The sequence below is a fragment of the Phyllostomus discolor genome, chromosome 6 (genome assembly GCF_004126475.2).
Source record: "Phyllostomus discolor isolate MPI-MPIP mPhyDis1 chromosome 6, mPhyDis1.pri.v3, whole genome shotgun sequence".
Classification (NCBI taxonomy): Eukaryota; Metazoa; Chordata; class Mammalia; order Chiroptera; family Phyllostomidae; genus Phyllostomus; species Phyllostomus discolor.
This window is the reverse complement of record NC_040908.2, coordinates 13,198,897-13,213,378: the sequence shown is the minus strand read 5'-3', so window position 1 is coordinate 13,213,378 and position 14,482 is coordinate 13,198,897. Positions and strand designations below refer to the sequence as shown.

Genomic DNA, 14,482 nt, shown 5'->3' with positions numbered 1-14,482 from the left:
GGCTTCTGAGGTCCAGAACTGCAAGATAACACATTCGGGTTGTTTTAAGCCATTCATTTCGTGCTCCTTTGTAACAGCAGCGAATAGGAAATTAACATATTAAGTAGTATCATTCACATACATACGTAAATATGTGTGTGTATACGTGTGACAAATACACATGTATTTGTCAACATACACCACTGTTATCTGCATTAAATCAGCTAGTGCAGCTGAGCCTCTTTGTGCGCTGCCACCGTTAACTTTCTTTTTGTCTCCCCCGAAATTAACGATTCGCCTGTGTTTTCACCTGCCTTGTTTTCTTTCTTTTTTTTAAAATTAAAAAAAGTTTAAAAATTACTTATTTTTAGAGAGATGGGGAGGAAGGTTAGGTTGTTTCTCTCGGGCACCCTGACTGGGGATCCAGCTGGCAACACTTTGCTTTGGGGAACAATGTACAACCCACTGAGCCCAGCATTAGGGGTATTTCCTGGGTGCCTTCTGCTGGTCTCGACTATACCTTCTGGTAACGGACTACACCTGGTAGTAACTTTATTATTGCTTTCCACAGGGGCAGTCACGTCAAGTGTGTTTCGGTTCCATTTTCTGTTGTCCGTTCTCTTGCTCTCCGCTGGCTGCTATCCTGCCACCTCCTTGTGTCGTCGGCCCTGGCCTCCCCTCGCCTTCCTTCTTGTCGGAGTGCTTTCTGGATCGCGCCTCTTCCTCTTGCCTGGTGTGCTCGCCCCTTGGGAGCACGTCATCCAGAACAGACACCCGTCAACATGCACATGCGTGTTCGGTTCCTGAGTTCAGGTGGCCGGGAGCAAACAGTGGGTGACACCGGTGGTTCTGTCAGGCACGACAGGTGTCTCCAGGTGGCTCCAGGGGAGAGGACACAGAGATGGCAGCCCCGCACGTGCCCGACTCCCGAGTCTCACAGCTGAGCCCCGAACAGCGGCCCTCCACGGCCTCCTCCCTTCTCTGTTCTCCTGTGTCTTGGAGGACGTCTTCCCATGCTTCCCGAGAAAGGAGCGTCTGAAAATATCTTTATACTACGCTCACCCTTAAGTGATAATTAGGCTGGGTAAAGAGTTCCCATTAGAGAATTATTTTAAGAATTTCAAGCGTATCAGTCCTTTGTTTTCTTGCTTTTCATATTAACATTGAGCAGCCTGAAGCCATTCTGACTCCCCAACCGCTACAGGTCAGTCTTCCTCTCTTTCTGGAAATGCGCAGGGTCTCCTGGGTCCCAGTGATCCGAACTGTCACCGCGATGCGCCTTGGCGCGGGTCTGTTCTCATCCACCGTGCGGGACACTCAGGGGCCTTTCCGGTCATGTGACTTGCGTCTGTCAGTCTTGGGAAATTCTCTCAAGTTACCTCCTTGGTAACCCCCGCCCCCTTTTATTTTTATTTTGTAACTCCTCTACTTTTCAGATGTAGAAACCTCTGGACCAGTTTTGTAATTCTCTTTCCCATCCTCTCCTGTGTTCTACTTTTCTCTTTAGCATTCCCCTTCTGTTGAGTTTTGTATTTCTGCTAGCACAGTTTTTTTCTTTCTAGGAGCCCTTATATGTGCTTGGAATGTCCTGGTTTAATAGCATCACGTTCTTTTTTTCATGAATGGAGTTACCATCCCTGGGCAGCGAACGTGTTTCCTCCAGGCTGTGTTTGGTTTTGTTTGGGTTTTGGTTTATTTGTCCTGGTCTCTGTCTTCCAAGTTGGGGCCTTCCCTGAGGTGTCTCCCTGCTTGTCCTTTCCAGGTTAAGAACCGGGGACTTGTGGACTTCCTGATCCACTGGTCGTACCAAATAAGCCAGTAGCACACCGTTTCGGTTCTGGGGTCGGTATCTGCCCCCTTAGGCCTTTCAAAAAGGTTAGAGTTCAGCTGCCAGTGTTCTAGGAGCCCAGTGGGGGGGGCGGGGGGGCCGGTAGGACATGACATCACATTTATAACAACCTTCATCCCCGTGGTTTTAGAATAAAACCTTCCCTCTCAACCGGCTAGGCTACCCTTCCTGCACAAGCCCTCTGCTCTCCTCTCTCCAGGGAATAGCCTTCAGACTTCTGGGGGAGGCGGGTCGAGGGGGCTTTCTTCTTCGATTCCATCTTCTTTGTTTTCACACACGCATCCTCTTCAGCCCTGGTCCTGGAGGTACCTGCTGCCATCATGTCAATGTCTTCTAAGGACTTTGTTGTAAGTCTGTTTTCATGAGCTGCCTGAGATCGGGAGTCTGCTTTCTAGACTCCAGAATTTCACTGGTGGCGTCTCCCCTCTCTCTCCAGCCCAATCTGGGACTTTGACATCGTACTTGAGAAATCTGTCCACTCAGTTGGATTTAGAAAGTGGCGAGCTTTGGTGCGGATGTTCAAAATCCCAACTCTTTTTCCCCAAGAGCTTTGTCATTAAAATGGTAATGATGGTGACCATGTCGGTGGTGATGCCAAGACATTTTCATGATGGGATTCCTTAAAAACAATTTTTTAAAGCACTGTGATAAACATTTTTCATGGCCCCTGTGGACATTAGAAGTTTCCAGAAGGAAATAAAAGCTGCCTTTCACGGAGGTAGGGGCTGGGCAAGGGTTTTTCTTTGGTGGCGGTTGTGGCGCAGCCTGCAGCGTGGGTGCGGAGGGGGCCTCAGTGCCAGGAGCAGCAGGGCCGTGCGTGGCAGAGCCGTGCGTGGCAGAGAACCGTCATGGCGGACACACGCCGCAGGGTGGGGGCTGTGGACCCGGGGCAGGTCACTCCCCTCGTCAGGGATACCTGAGAGAGAAAGGGAAGCACTTGGCCCCCACGGTGGGCCCCTGGGGCCGTGCCCATGCTGGGTGCCGGGTGCTGGGTGGTCCCGGACGATGCCGGGTGATCACGAGGGGCACTGCTTATAGGTCCGTCCCAGTGAGTAGCACGGAGGAACCCCGAGGCGGACCCGGGTCAGCGGCGTGTGCTGTGAGGACAGCGTGCAGCTCAGACGTTAGCGGGTATCTGGAGGAAGGGGAGGAGGAAAGAGCATTTCCTTTCCTTTCCGGGGTGTCTGCGTCGGGGTCAAGGCCTCACCATGTTCTGCTTTCCCTGCTGCTTCCTTCCTCTTCGCACCAGCAGCCAGAGGTTCACTGAAAGTGGTTTCCTCTCACTGAAGCCCCCTGCTTGTTTCTAGGCCTTAGGGCAGCACTATTTGCCTCTTACTCTGTGCCTGGGGCTCCTTGGACTGTTCCATGCTGGGGCTCCTGGGGCTGTCTTTTGCCCTTGGGGCCTCCCACAGCTTGGCGGGGCTGAGGTCGAAGACAACTCGTGAGTTATCTAGTCTGACTCTCCAGCTGTAAGGACGAGGAAAGAGGGCCAGAGAAACCCGAGTTGGGACTAGCACCCACGTCTGGGACTGCGGCCTCAAGGCCCTACCTCACCAGACTCTGCCTTTTAGCTTCCACATCCTTTTGAAGGTTTTGACGTGGGGGTGCCTGGGGATATTTGTGTTAACAAATGGAGTGGGTTCAAGGGGCAACTGCTGGTTTGTAGCAGATGGATGCTTCGTGGAGTCCTCGCAGAGCTCTGGTTTGGGCCAGGTCTCGAGTGGGCTGTCCAGAGTTGTCTCTGTGGGGGGGAGGGTAAACTGAGGGGTGGAGCTTCACAGAGACCCCCCCCCACTCAGAGCTTTAGAGAGGTCTGGATTCAAGTCTCTGCCCCAACACTGAATATGGACAAGTTCTAACCTTTTTTTTTAATCCTTACCCGAGGATATGTTTATTGATTTTAGAGGAAGGGGGAGAGGGAGAGAAACATTGGTGTGAGAGAAACATCGAATGATCGGTTGCCTTCCGTTGGTGCCCTGACTAGGGATCAAACCCATAACCTAGCTATGAGCCCTGATCAGGAATCGAATCTGCAACCTTTTGGTATGGCACTCCATACCAACTGAGCCACCCGACCAGGGCAAGTCCTTATCTTTTTGGGCCTAGATGCAACGGTCAACTAGGGATAGTGATGGTTCTAGTAGCTGCCCAGAGGGAGTGCCTGTCACGTGCTTGGCACAGTGTCGGACACTTACAGCCCCTCTCACCATTGCCATGGACTCCCTCCCGTGTTGGAGGAGCAGACATCCATGGGGCCCAGCACCCCGCCAGGCTTGGAGGTGTGCATTTCACCTCGGGCTTCCCGGGGCTCACCTGTGGGGAGGGCGGCGCTTGCAGCCTACCTGGGTTTTAGCTTGTAGGGCCCCTCCTTTCCTGGCCTGAAGGAGGCTCCCCCACCCTCCCCGGCTTCAGCTTCCCCTTCCTCACCCTGGGCAGAGCCAGGACCGGGACACCCACCTCCCAGCCAGGCACCCGTCCCTGGACAAGGTGCCGTGCCCCTGGGAGACCCAAGCCTGTGCTTTCTCCACTTCCTGGTTTTCCAGGGAGCCTAGCAGGAGGGGGATGGGAGGAGAAGCCCTAGAAGGAGGGGGAGCCTAGGGAAGCAGAACAGGAACTCAAAGGGGAAGGGTGTGGGTGGGCCCCGATCCAGGCTGCCTCCCACTTTCCTTCTCCTGCCAGTCCCCTCCCGGCCCTGGCTGGCGCTCTGGAGGCAGGGGCTCGGCCCACATCTCCTGGTGGGTGGGGAGCGGAGCTCCGTCTCTTGTGTGAAGGGAGTTGCAGCCGCAGCACCCCGAGCCCCAGCTGAGGCCCTTGGCTTTGTTACTTCACTGGCTGGAGGCCCACACCTGAGGCAGGGGGGCAGGAAAATCCCCTAAAACTCAGCTGTGTGTGTTCAGAGGGCCCCCCCTTAAGCCCACCAGATTCTGAAGGCAAACGGGGTGGCGGAGAAAGGGGCCTCGCATCCCCCCCTCTGCGTGGCTGTGGCCTTGGTCTCGCCCCACCACGGCGTCCTTGCCCCACAGCAGCACCGCCCGAGGCCCTCAGCCCGGCCACGGCCCGTGTTCAGCCTCAGCTTTCTCTGGGCCCGAGCGCCGGCCCTAAAGCGCAGTGACATTCGCTTCACTACATCCTGTGACTGCCGCTCACTTCCGCCACGTGGGGTAGCAGCGGTGTGGGGGTGGCACGAGCGGGGGACAGATTGGAAGGAAAATGTAGCTGGGCTGGGGACCTCTGGGATTTCCCAGGGGGTGGTTGGGGTGGGAGGGGTGCGGGAAGCTTTCAAAGGAAAGAGCAGACGTGGCTCCCACTGGCAGCGTGGCAGCGTGGCAGCGTGGACTGTCGCCGCCTCAGAGGCAGGTGGCCCTGAAGGAAGCCAGGAGGTGCTGCGTCTCCGTCTCCTCCGCTCTCTGGCGGCTGGGCCGGCCCGAGCTGCCGGTGAGCCCACCGGGGACGGGACAAGCAGGCCAGGCAGGGGGAGGACTGGGCCTTGAAGGCCGGCGGGGCTCTGGGGCTGAGGGCCCAGCCTTGAGGAGGAGGTGGGGGTCAGGCGGGGCCTGGGTGGGGGGGGGGTTGCTGCCCTGCTGACCCCTCTTCCCTCCCCCAACAGGTGGAGCCATCAGAAACCCACACCCAGAGGCAGCCTGAGGCCGAGTTTCCCCGGACTTTTTCGCTCGGCACCCGGATCTATGTCTGACTTGTAACTGCTTACGAAGACCACGAGAATTCCTTCCCCAAGGCGGAGTGGCCCCCGAGCCCCGTGTGGTCCCAGCCTGCCTCCCACCGCCCAGCTGCCCGCGATGCCCTCCAGCGGCCCCGGCGACACCAGCAGCTCCGCCCTGGAGCGGGAGGAGGACCGAAAGGTGAGCTGCTGGCTCTGCCGGAGACCTTCCTGCCGGAGCCCAGGTCGGGGGAGGGCCCGTCCCCAAGTCACCGCCGCAGCCCCGACGTGCTGAGCGCTGGACCGCACAGCTCAGCTTTCACGCAGGCGCAGGGAGGACTGGCAGCCCTGGTTGGCGATGAGGAAACAGGCTTGGAGGGAGAGGTCAGATTCTGGTGGCAGAGGGGCAGTTTGAGCCGGTGGTCAGGTTCCGGGTCCTGAGTCCCCCCTTCACCTCCCCGCTCGCGGCTCCCCCCACCCCCGTGGTGTTTGAGCAGGGGTTCAAACCCTAGGTCTGTGTGGTTGTGGTTGTTAGGTCAGCCTTGCAGGGTCCCCAGACATGGATTCCTTTTGGGGTTGGTCTTTTACTAGCTGTGTCCTCGGGTGAGTCTCTTGCTTTACCTGCTTTAGCTGCCTCTGCCTTCCCAGGGTGTTCACTGGCTTCTGGAAGGCCAAAGACAAGTTCGGGGGGACTTGGTGGGCGTGAGGCCGCGTTAGGGCTGCCCGTCTGGCACGGGCACAGGGCTGCGGTGTGCCGGCTGCTCAGGTTGACATCAGTCATTGCGGAGATGGTGACTTCCTATCCCCCACCCCCACCCCACGCTCTGAGCAAGTGTCACTTCTGCCCATGGAGCTAGTGACTTCCTCATTTTCAGAGCTCTGTGAGGGGTGACCCCTTCACCCTTCTGTCTGGGTGGGCCTCAGTCGGGTAGAGGGGGTCACAGCAAGCTGGTGGGAGTCCCTGCTGGGTCCCCACAGGCTGTGTCCACCTACAGGCAAAGCCCCCCAGCAGTGGAAGAGTAACCCTGCCACCTCCCTTCTGGGGAAGCTGTGCCAGCCACAGTCCTTCCTGGGGTGTCCTATCTGTCGTACCCTGGTCCCCACAGTTCCCTCTGCCTGGTCCTGTTTCCCTGAGGGGTGGTGGTTCTTGATGGCATCAGGGCATGTTCATGGGGCATGGTTTGTCTTTCTGGAACCAGGGTGGACCCCTGCTCCCAGATGTGGGGCCCTGAGCACGCTGAGGGTGCCAGCTCTGCTGGCCCTCCGGCAGGGGCAGCTTCGAGACCTGCTCCCTGCTCAGCTCCTTCCTGGGCTTGCCCTTTTCAGAGTGCATTTTGGTTTTCTGGGTGGTTTCCATTTATTTAGTCCTTTCAGGACAATGCTTGTGGCAAGTGGGGCAAGGACAAATGGCCCTGGTTGACAGATGAGGAAGCTGACCCAGCTACTTAGCGGTGGGTCCAGATGGGAGCCTGGTCTGTGGGAAAGACAGCACCCTGCCTGTGTGGGTCCTGGAAGGGACACACGCGCACACACACGTGCACGTGCACACACACACACACACACACACACGAGCATGAAGTCCAGACACCTGCCTTCCCAGCCTGGAAGCCTACTGCGTGCCTTGGAAGGCTGCCTGCCCACCAAGCTGGGGAGGAAACTCGTGGTGCGGCCGGCTGGCCAGGGCTTCTAGGGCGTACACACAGGTCATTGCCATCTTTTTGACCCCATAGGAAAAGAAGAGGTCGTCCAGGTGACCCCACAGGTCTTCTGGGCTAGTCCCACCCAGGCTCAGGCCACGGCAGACCCAGCCCCCGCCACCGCAGGCTCGGGGCCATCTGTGGCCACCTGTGCTCTCGAGTGGCAGCTGTGGCCATGGATAATTCCCTGCCTTCCTTGAACCTGGCTTTGCTCCTCTGTTGGATTAGGTGACCCTGACCCTCCTCCCTTGGTCCGAGGTCCTAGCTGGTACTGACACAGCTTTGTGCCCATGTACTTGCAGTGGGTGTTCAGCTGCCCCCCCCCCACAGGTGGGGAAGGAGGGGACAGCCAAGCCAAATCCCTCCTGGTACTGGCCTGTGCTGCCCTGGGCGGCAGGGCCCCGGCCCCTCCCATGGAGAGCAGCAGATGGGCGCTGTGTTACGTCAGTTCGGAACAGAGGAGGAGCACTGGATGAAGAGTCAGCAGTCCCAGGTCCCAGGCCCGCACTGGAGATGTGACTCCAGGCCGTCAGGGCTCGCGCTTGCTCAGCTGTGTAATGGGGATAGTAACTCTAGCTGCGCCTGTTCTGCAGGGCGGTTGTGGGAGTCAGATGAGGTCATGGGCATCGAAGTGCCCTGCAGACAGCAAAGTCTGGTCCAATTATGAGGGATTACGATTGCTATTATTATCCACCCATAGTAACTGCGCAGGCTCCGGCGGCAACAAACACACACCCGGGCCCGGATCCTGGTGCAGATAGAGCGAGCTGGTAGACAGGGGCCGGGGCACGCCCACAGCACGCATGCCGGCTCACCTGGCACAGGTCCCTGGCACCTCCGGGCTGGCTCCCGAAGCTCCGGGGAGTCGCCCGCCCTGGGAGGGTGGGTGAGGACACCGACAGCTGCCCACAGCGGCCTGTGAGAGCCAGGCCCGGGCCAGGGCTGCCTTGTTGCTGCAGAGGGGGAAGATGGTCTTGGGCTGAAGCTCAAGGAGCCTGGCAGAGTCGCCAGGGGTGCCTGGCACAAAACAACGGCTTGGGAGCCAGAGGGAAGGGGTGTGGCCACCCGCTGGCCCCACATGCCCTCCCAGCCGCCCTCTGGGCCCCGCCTCTGTTCACCTTTCACTCCAGTACTTCCTGGAGCCGCCAGGCCTTTGTCTGTGCCGCTTCCTCTGCCTGCCGAGCCCTTTCCCTAACTTTCTCTCCCCTTCTCTGATCAAAGCCCGTGCTTCAGCCTGCCTTGAACTCCCATTCGTTGTGGACCAGTGGTCCTCAGAACGTGACTCCTATCCATTCACCCATAGGTGGACGCTGAGGTTGTTTCTTGGCTTCTGCACGTAATGCTGCAGTGAACCTAAGGGTGCACGAGGGTATAAAACTAAGTGAAATACGTCAGAAAGGAAAAGACAAAACCATATGATTTCACTCAGATGTGGATTCTTTAAAAAAAAAATACTGAACAGACAAAGCAAAACGAAAACAAACCCCGAGAACAGATCGCTGGTTACCAGAGGGTAGAGAGGTTGGGGGTGGGTGGGGGAAGGGGGGAAGGGCGACAATTGTATGGGGATACCCACTGACTAGACTTTTGGGGATGTATGCAGACATAGAACTATAATGTCGTACACTTGAAACTTATGTAACCATTTAAAAATGTGATTCCTAGGCCTGCAGCACCTGGAAAAGTTAGAAATGCAAATGCTTGGCCCCACCCCAGACCCGCAAACCAGACGCTCTGGGGATGGGCCCCGCCCCCCACCCCGAGGAGCACTGGTGTGGATAATACCCAGCCCAACTGCTGCGCCTGGAGGGCAGGGCCCCAGGGCCCGACTAGCGCAGAGTAGGCGCTCAGGGAATATTTTGTGGATAAGATGCAAAAGAAAGTGAGAGTGGGCTAGACCCCTTCACAAGACGGCAATCCCGGCACCCAGGCTGACGCCGGCAGGACGCAGAGCCTTGGGTGACGGGCTGAGGTGGCTGCCCTGTGGCAGGGCGTGCCCAGAGAGGTCTGTGCATGTGGGTCACCCTGGCACCTGCCCGGCATCCCTTCTCCCTGCAGTCCCCCAACCACAGGGGGGCTTACTGGGGAAGCCGGGAGGGCAGGCTTTGGGGGTCTGAGCTCCTGTGGTCTGGCCAGGGTGGGCCAGCTGGGTAAGCCTGGGTCACAGCGGAGGGAGGGGAGCCAGCTCCAGGGAGATGGATGGGAGGTGAGCAGCAGGGAGGCCAGGAGCCTTGGTCTAGGCTGGGAGGGGATTGTGGAGGCAGGGTGCCAGGCCCTGCACGGAGGGGAAAGAGAGGGGCAGAAGGAACAGGAAAGGGGACCAAGAGCACCCCAAGCCTTGGGGCTGGAAGGACCTGCTCAGATACACGAGTATGGATCAGTGATCGGCTAGGGGTCCAAGCCCCTGGCTGGGTCCCAGTCTAGCTGCTTCCCAATTTCTTTCGGCCTCAGAAACATAACAGCCGAGATGCGTTCAGTGCTGATTACCTGCCAGGTGCTCTCTTAAGCTCTGTGCTGGCGTTCTGATTTCATTCTTATGATTTGCTCTGTGAAGTAGGCTCTATTATCTTCATTGCTTAGTCTTGTGAAAAGACTGAACTGATGCTCAGAGAGGCTAGGTCACTTGCCCAAGGTCACATAGCCAGTAAGTGGTGGTGCTGGGATTGGAACCCAGGCAGCCCGTGCTGTTGGCCTCCCTGCTCTTCAGGCTCCCTCCTGCGTGAAGGAGGGCAGAGTGACTGGTGCTGCCCAGTTGTGATGCTTCATCGTCCCATCCACGTTTCTTCTGCTGCAGGTTCAAGTACATTTGTCTAGACCGAAAGTCAGGGCGGTCAGAGAATGCTCTCCTCTGTGTAATGGTGCTCTGCCCTTGGGTCGATGTTGGGGACCCTTCGACTCCAGCAGAACCTCAAATACACAGGCTGGTGTGCGTGACCGTGGGCTCGTGTGTCTGTGCACACAGCTTCTTACCATTGTTTCCTCCCTTCCTCCCTCCCTCCCTCCCTCCCTTCCTCTCTGCACACATTGCTTCTCTTCCTCCCAACCCCTCTCTTCTTTCCTTCCGGCTCAGGTACCTTTCCTTCCAGGTCCCTAGCCCATAGTAGGGCTTCCCAAGTCTGTCGTACAAACTGAACCCGCATTCCTGAAGGACCCAGTCCAGGAGAGAGCATAGGAAGATACTCACCTGCTGGGTGGTAGAGACTGCAGAGAGCGGGAGCATGTCTGTGCAGAGGGAGCACAGCAAGTGTGCGTGCATGCATGAGTGCGTGCGTGCATGAGTGCGTGCATGAGTGCATGTACACACGCTCGAGCAGGGCCAGCACTGCAGCCAGGGCTCCTCCTTCCTCACCTAAGTCCAACCCAGAGGCCTGGCGAGTGTTATTTCCCTCGGGCACTGACCACTTCCTGCGCTCTGGAAGGGGAGCTCAGGGCGTCTTCGGGTGGGGTTGCCCCAGCTCCATTCTCAGCTGTTCCTGCGGACCCCCAGGCCCGTTACCCGCCCCGGGCTCGCTCTGCATTGATTGTACTTAGATGCCCACACCCCCCACTTAAGCCAGGCTCTTTGCTTTATAATAGTCACTATAGGGGTCGTTCAAATAGCATCCCTCTTAGTACATTTAAACAGTTACAGAAAAGGCAGCTTTACTTTGACCTCTTCAGGAACAGCTAATAATACTAGCACAGCCATTTTTAGCTCCAGGAGGTCAATTAGATGCTTGGGCATGTCGAGCAGATGTGTGATATCAACAGTGCCCCTCCCCACACCTCCCCCCACCCCACGCTAACCAGGACCTACGTGTTAGGCTCTCTAACATTCTCTGAGTTAGCTATTGTTACATGTCAGGGTTAGCTAACCTTGCCATCAATGGTCTTGAGTGAGAGTCAGTTGGACTCTGGAGACAGACCTGTGTTTGAACCTGGACTCTCTGTGTGACTCAGCGCTGTGACCTCTGAGCAGGGAAAGGGGGGCTTATAGGAGAAGATGTGTGAGTGCTTCACACAGGGACCCAGCACGTATCGAGTTAGTCTTGTAATTTATTTTGGATACCTGTCTGCCTACCTGCCTGCCTGCCTGTGTGCATATTTGTGGTGTCGGTCTGCTATTTCGGTACAGCCCCAAGGGTGGCCAGGGCCTGGGAGAAGAATGCAGAAAATGCAGATGGGAGTATGAACGGTGTGGGTTTATTTTGTTTTAATTTTTTAAAGATTTCATCTATTTATTTTTAGAGAGAGGGAAGGGAGGGAGAAAGAGAGGAAAAGAAACATCGACGTGAGAGAGAAACATGGATCGGTTGCCTCTTGTGTGCGCCCCGACTGGGGACTGAATGGGAAACCCAGGCATGTGCCCTGACCAGGAATGGAACCGGAGACCTTTTGCTTTGTGTGACAACGCCCAACCAACTGAGCCACCGGTCAGGGCTGGATGGTGTGGGCTTGAAGCCTGCAGGGAACCCAGCACGTGGTAGAAAGAAAGGTTACTTCTCTCTGGGTCTTTGGGCACAGGCAGGCCTGAGGTTCCTTTTCCCTTCACTCACTGAACAGAAGCAAAACTGAGGCACGCGTCAGGAGACCTAACCCGTGAGGGCCCAGGCAGTGGCCGCCTTCCGAGGCTCTCCTGCCCATCGCTGCCGAGAAGTAGGTCACAGGGGGCCGGGGGCCGGGAAAGCTGAACTCAGCTCTGCCGAGGGGAAGAGGGCAGGCAGGGAAGTGAGCGGCAGGGGGTGTCCCGGGCGATTGGGAAATGGGGGGATGCCCTTCTTTCCTGGCACCTGCACTGGGCACGGGGCCTGGCCCTGCCCTGCAGCTGCCTCTGCGGAGAGAACCACAAGGCAATTAGGGACCTTGCTTATAATCACCCCACTTGGCGTTTGCATGGTGCAGAAGGGCCTATAAGGGAATTTCTTTTGCCCGGCAATCAACTCACATGATCCTCGCAGTAATTTAGGCGGGGCCTCCTGTCATGACCCCATTTGACAGATGAGGAATTGGGGCTGAAAGAGGTTGAGAAACTTGGCGAAGGCCACGTGGCTGTGAGGTAGTTTTGCCTGGAGTCTTCACCTCCGTAAAGCACGGGACCTAGTGGGACGGAGAGGAGAGGGTGGGCTGTGCAGAGCCCGGTGGGGGCGGGGGGGCTGCTGAAGGAGTAAAGTGAGTGAGTGGGCTGGGTGTGCACAGAGGTGGCTGCTGCTGGCAGGGGGTGGGCATGCCCCATTCTGACCCTCGGCACTGCCAGGTACTTCTTTGCTTACACATTGCCTTTCTCTCTGTGTAACAGAGTTCCTCACTTGCTTACCTTTATATCCAGTACACAGTAGGCGCACGATAACTGTTTTCGAGCACATCCATGGTCCTGGCCTCATGGTGGCCCCGGGACCACAGAGGTGAGCACTCGGGGCTGCAGTCTGCTGGGCCTGTGCTCCCCGGGTTCTCGCTCCGAAGGCAGCGGGGCCCCCGCAAGGCACACAGGCTGTGGGGAGGGCCCGGGGAAAACCCACAGGTGCGACCATTTTCAGCCACTTAGCATTTATGAAGCACCTGCTGTGTGCAGGACTGGGGACAGGGCTGCTGCCCTCCAGGAGCCTGGCGTTTTGGGAGGGACGGGTGATTTTCACCGATGATAATTATGAGGCCCACCTGGCTGTCAATGACTATTTGTTGACTCTTGTTGAATAATTGAGATAAAGGGCTGATGAGCTTTGGAGGTGAGTGGGATCAGAAAAAGCAGGGCTTTGGAGGGCTGTGTGGCAGTGTGGGGACCTACGGTGACTCCAGTGCCACTGTGTGTGATGTGGCAGTTCACATCGTCACCCTCTGTCTCTCCCTGCCTGTCCAGCCACACACCCTGCTGCTCACCTGTTTGCAGGCCCGACCTGGGCAGGCCGGGCCTACGAGCGCGTGCGTGCATGCATGCATGCGTGCGCGTGCACAGTGTGCTGTGCGGGGTCCCGTTACCGGAGCTCTGCGGACAGGGTCCTCAGGTGGCCCAGAACGGGGCTCTGCCGGCGGGGGAAGCCAATTCGTTTCACTGAGTTTCACAATCACGGACGGGCCCTGGGAGGCCAGCCAGACAGCTGGCAAAGGCTGGACGTGCTTCTTGTCCCAGGGGGCCCGGGCAAGTGGCTGGCTAGATCCGGCAGGTTCATCCCCTCGGCTCCAACACCGACTTGAGACATCTGCTCAGCGGATGCTGGGTCAGTAGCATCCGGTGCGCGTTCTGCAGGGAGCACGTACGTCTGGCTGGCGATCTCTGGGCAGGGCCTCGTTGGATGCCTCTCTTGGAGAGAGGGGTACGGTGTCCAGCTAGGTGTGAGGCCCCTGGGACAGCTGTGTGTGGATTGTGCGTAGGAATGCAGTGCGCTCCTTTACCTTGGTTTGCCTACATGTGTATGGTTTCACTGTGTGTGTGTGCGCACACTTGTGCACACGTGTCAGCAGCACACCGCACAGTAGGGTACAGTGGTACGTTGCAGTGCAGAGACCTAAGGGCTGGGCATCAAAACATTTAAATTTTGATTCAAAAAGGCCTCGCTTCCTGGCTCTCTGATCTCGGCAGGTTAGGTAACCTCTCTGAGCTTCAGATTTCCCGCCTGTCTAATGGAAAGAAAAAAAAAAAAAAAAGAAAGAATACCAGCTCCGCTTTCTGTGTAAGAATAAAAATGAAATGACGTATGTGAAAATGCCTTGTTAATTACCGCGTGCTGTAAAAATGTGGGAGATTATTATCGTCACAGCCCAGCGCATCAGAATGAGCAGTTGTGTGTGGCTTAAAATAATCCACCCAGTGAGCTGAGTCAAAATGTAGGTCAAAGCATCGCCTCAGAAGTTGAGAGGGGCCGATGGTAGCTCCCTAATCTAACAGGCCACCCAATGGGAAGGTGCTTTGAAAGCTGTGAAGAGTTACATAAATGTAAAGTGACATGATTGCGTTGGAGCCTAGAAAGTACATCTTAGTCTCCCTGTTTCCTGCCTGGGAGTCACATCGTTCAGAGCAGCCCCGGAGCCTCATGCGTGGCTGGACTTGGGCAGATTTGTGGATTCGTATGTGTGCCTCTCTGCGCACATGGGCTCGTTTATTGAGCACCTACTATGCGACAGTCATGTATCGAGTATTTTCGAGTGCCTTCCCTGTTTCAGGTGCATTGGTCTAGGCTCTGGGGGTGAAGGCCAAGGTGAAGAAGACACAGTCCCTTAACCTCAAGGGGCTGGTGGCCTGGCTAGGACAGTAGCTGGCAATGGGAGTGCTGGTTAGTGGGCGCTACAGGAGAAGGAAGCATGAACTTGTTCTCGGTGAGGGAGGGG

At 56.9% G+C, this 14,482-nt stretch overlaps 1 protein-coding gene across 1 annotated transcript in view; it reads left to right on the top strand.

Annotated features, from left to right (window-relative positions):
- Nucleotides 1-5,532: 5,532 nt before the first annotated feature.
- Nucleotides 5,533-14,482, top strand: part of DNMT3A (DNA methyltransferase 3 alpha) — a gene marked incomplete at its 5' end in the record, with an annotated part of 72,015 nt that continues 63,065 nt past the window's right edge. The window contains 1 exon segment of the mRNA XM_036027735.1: nucleotides 5,533-5,688. Coding sequence (XP_035883628.1) covers nucleotides 5,533-5,688 — 156 coding nt within the window.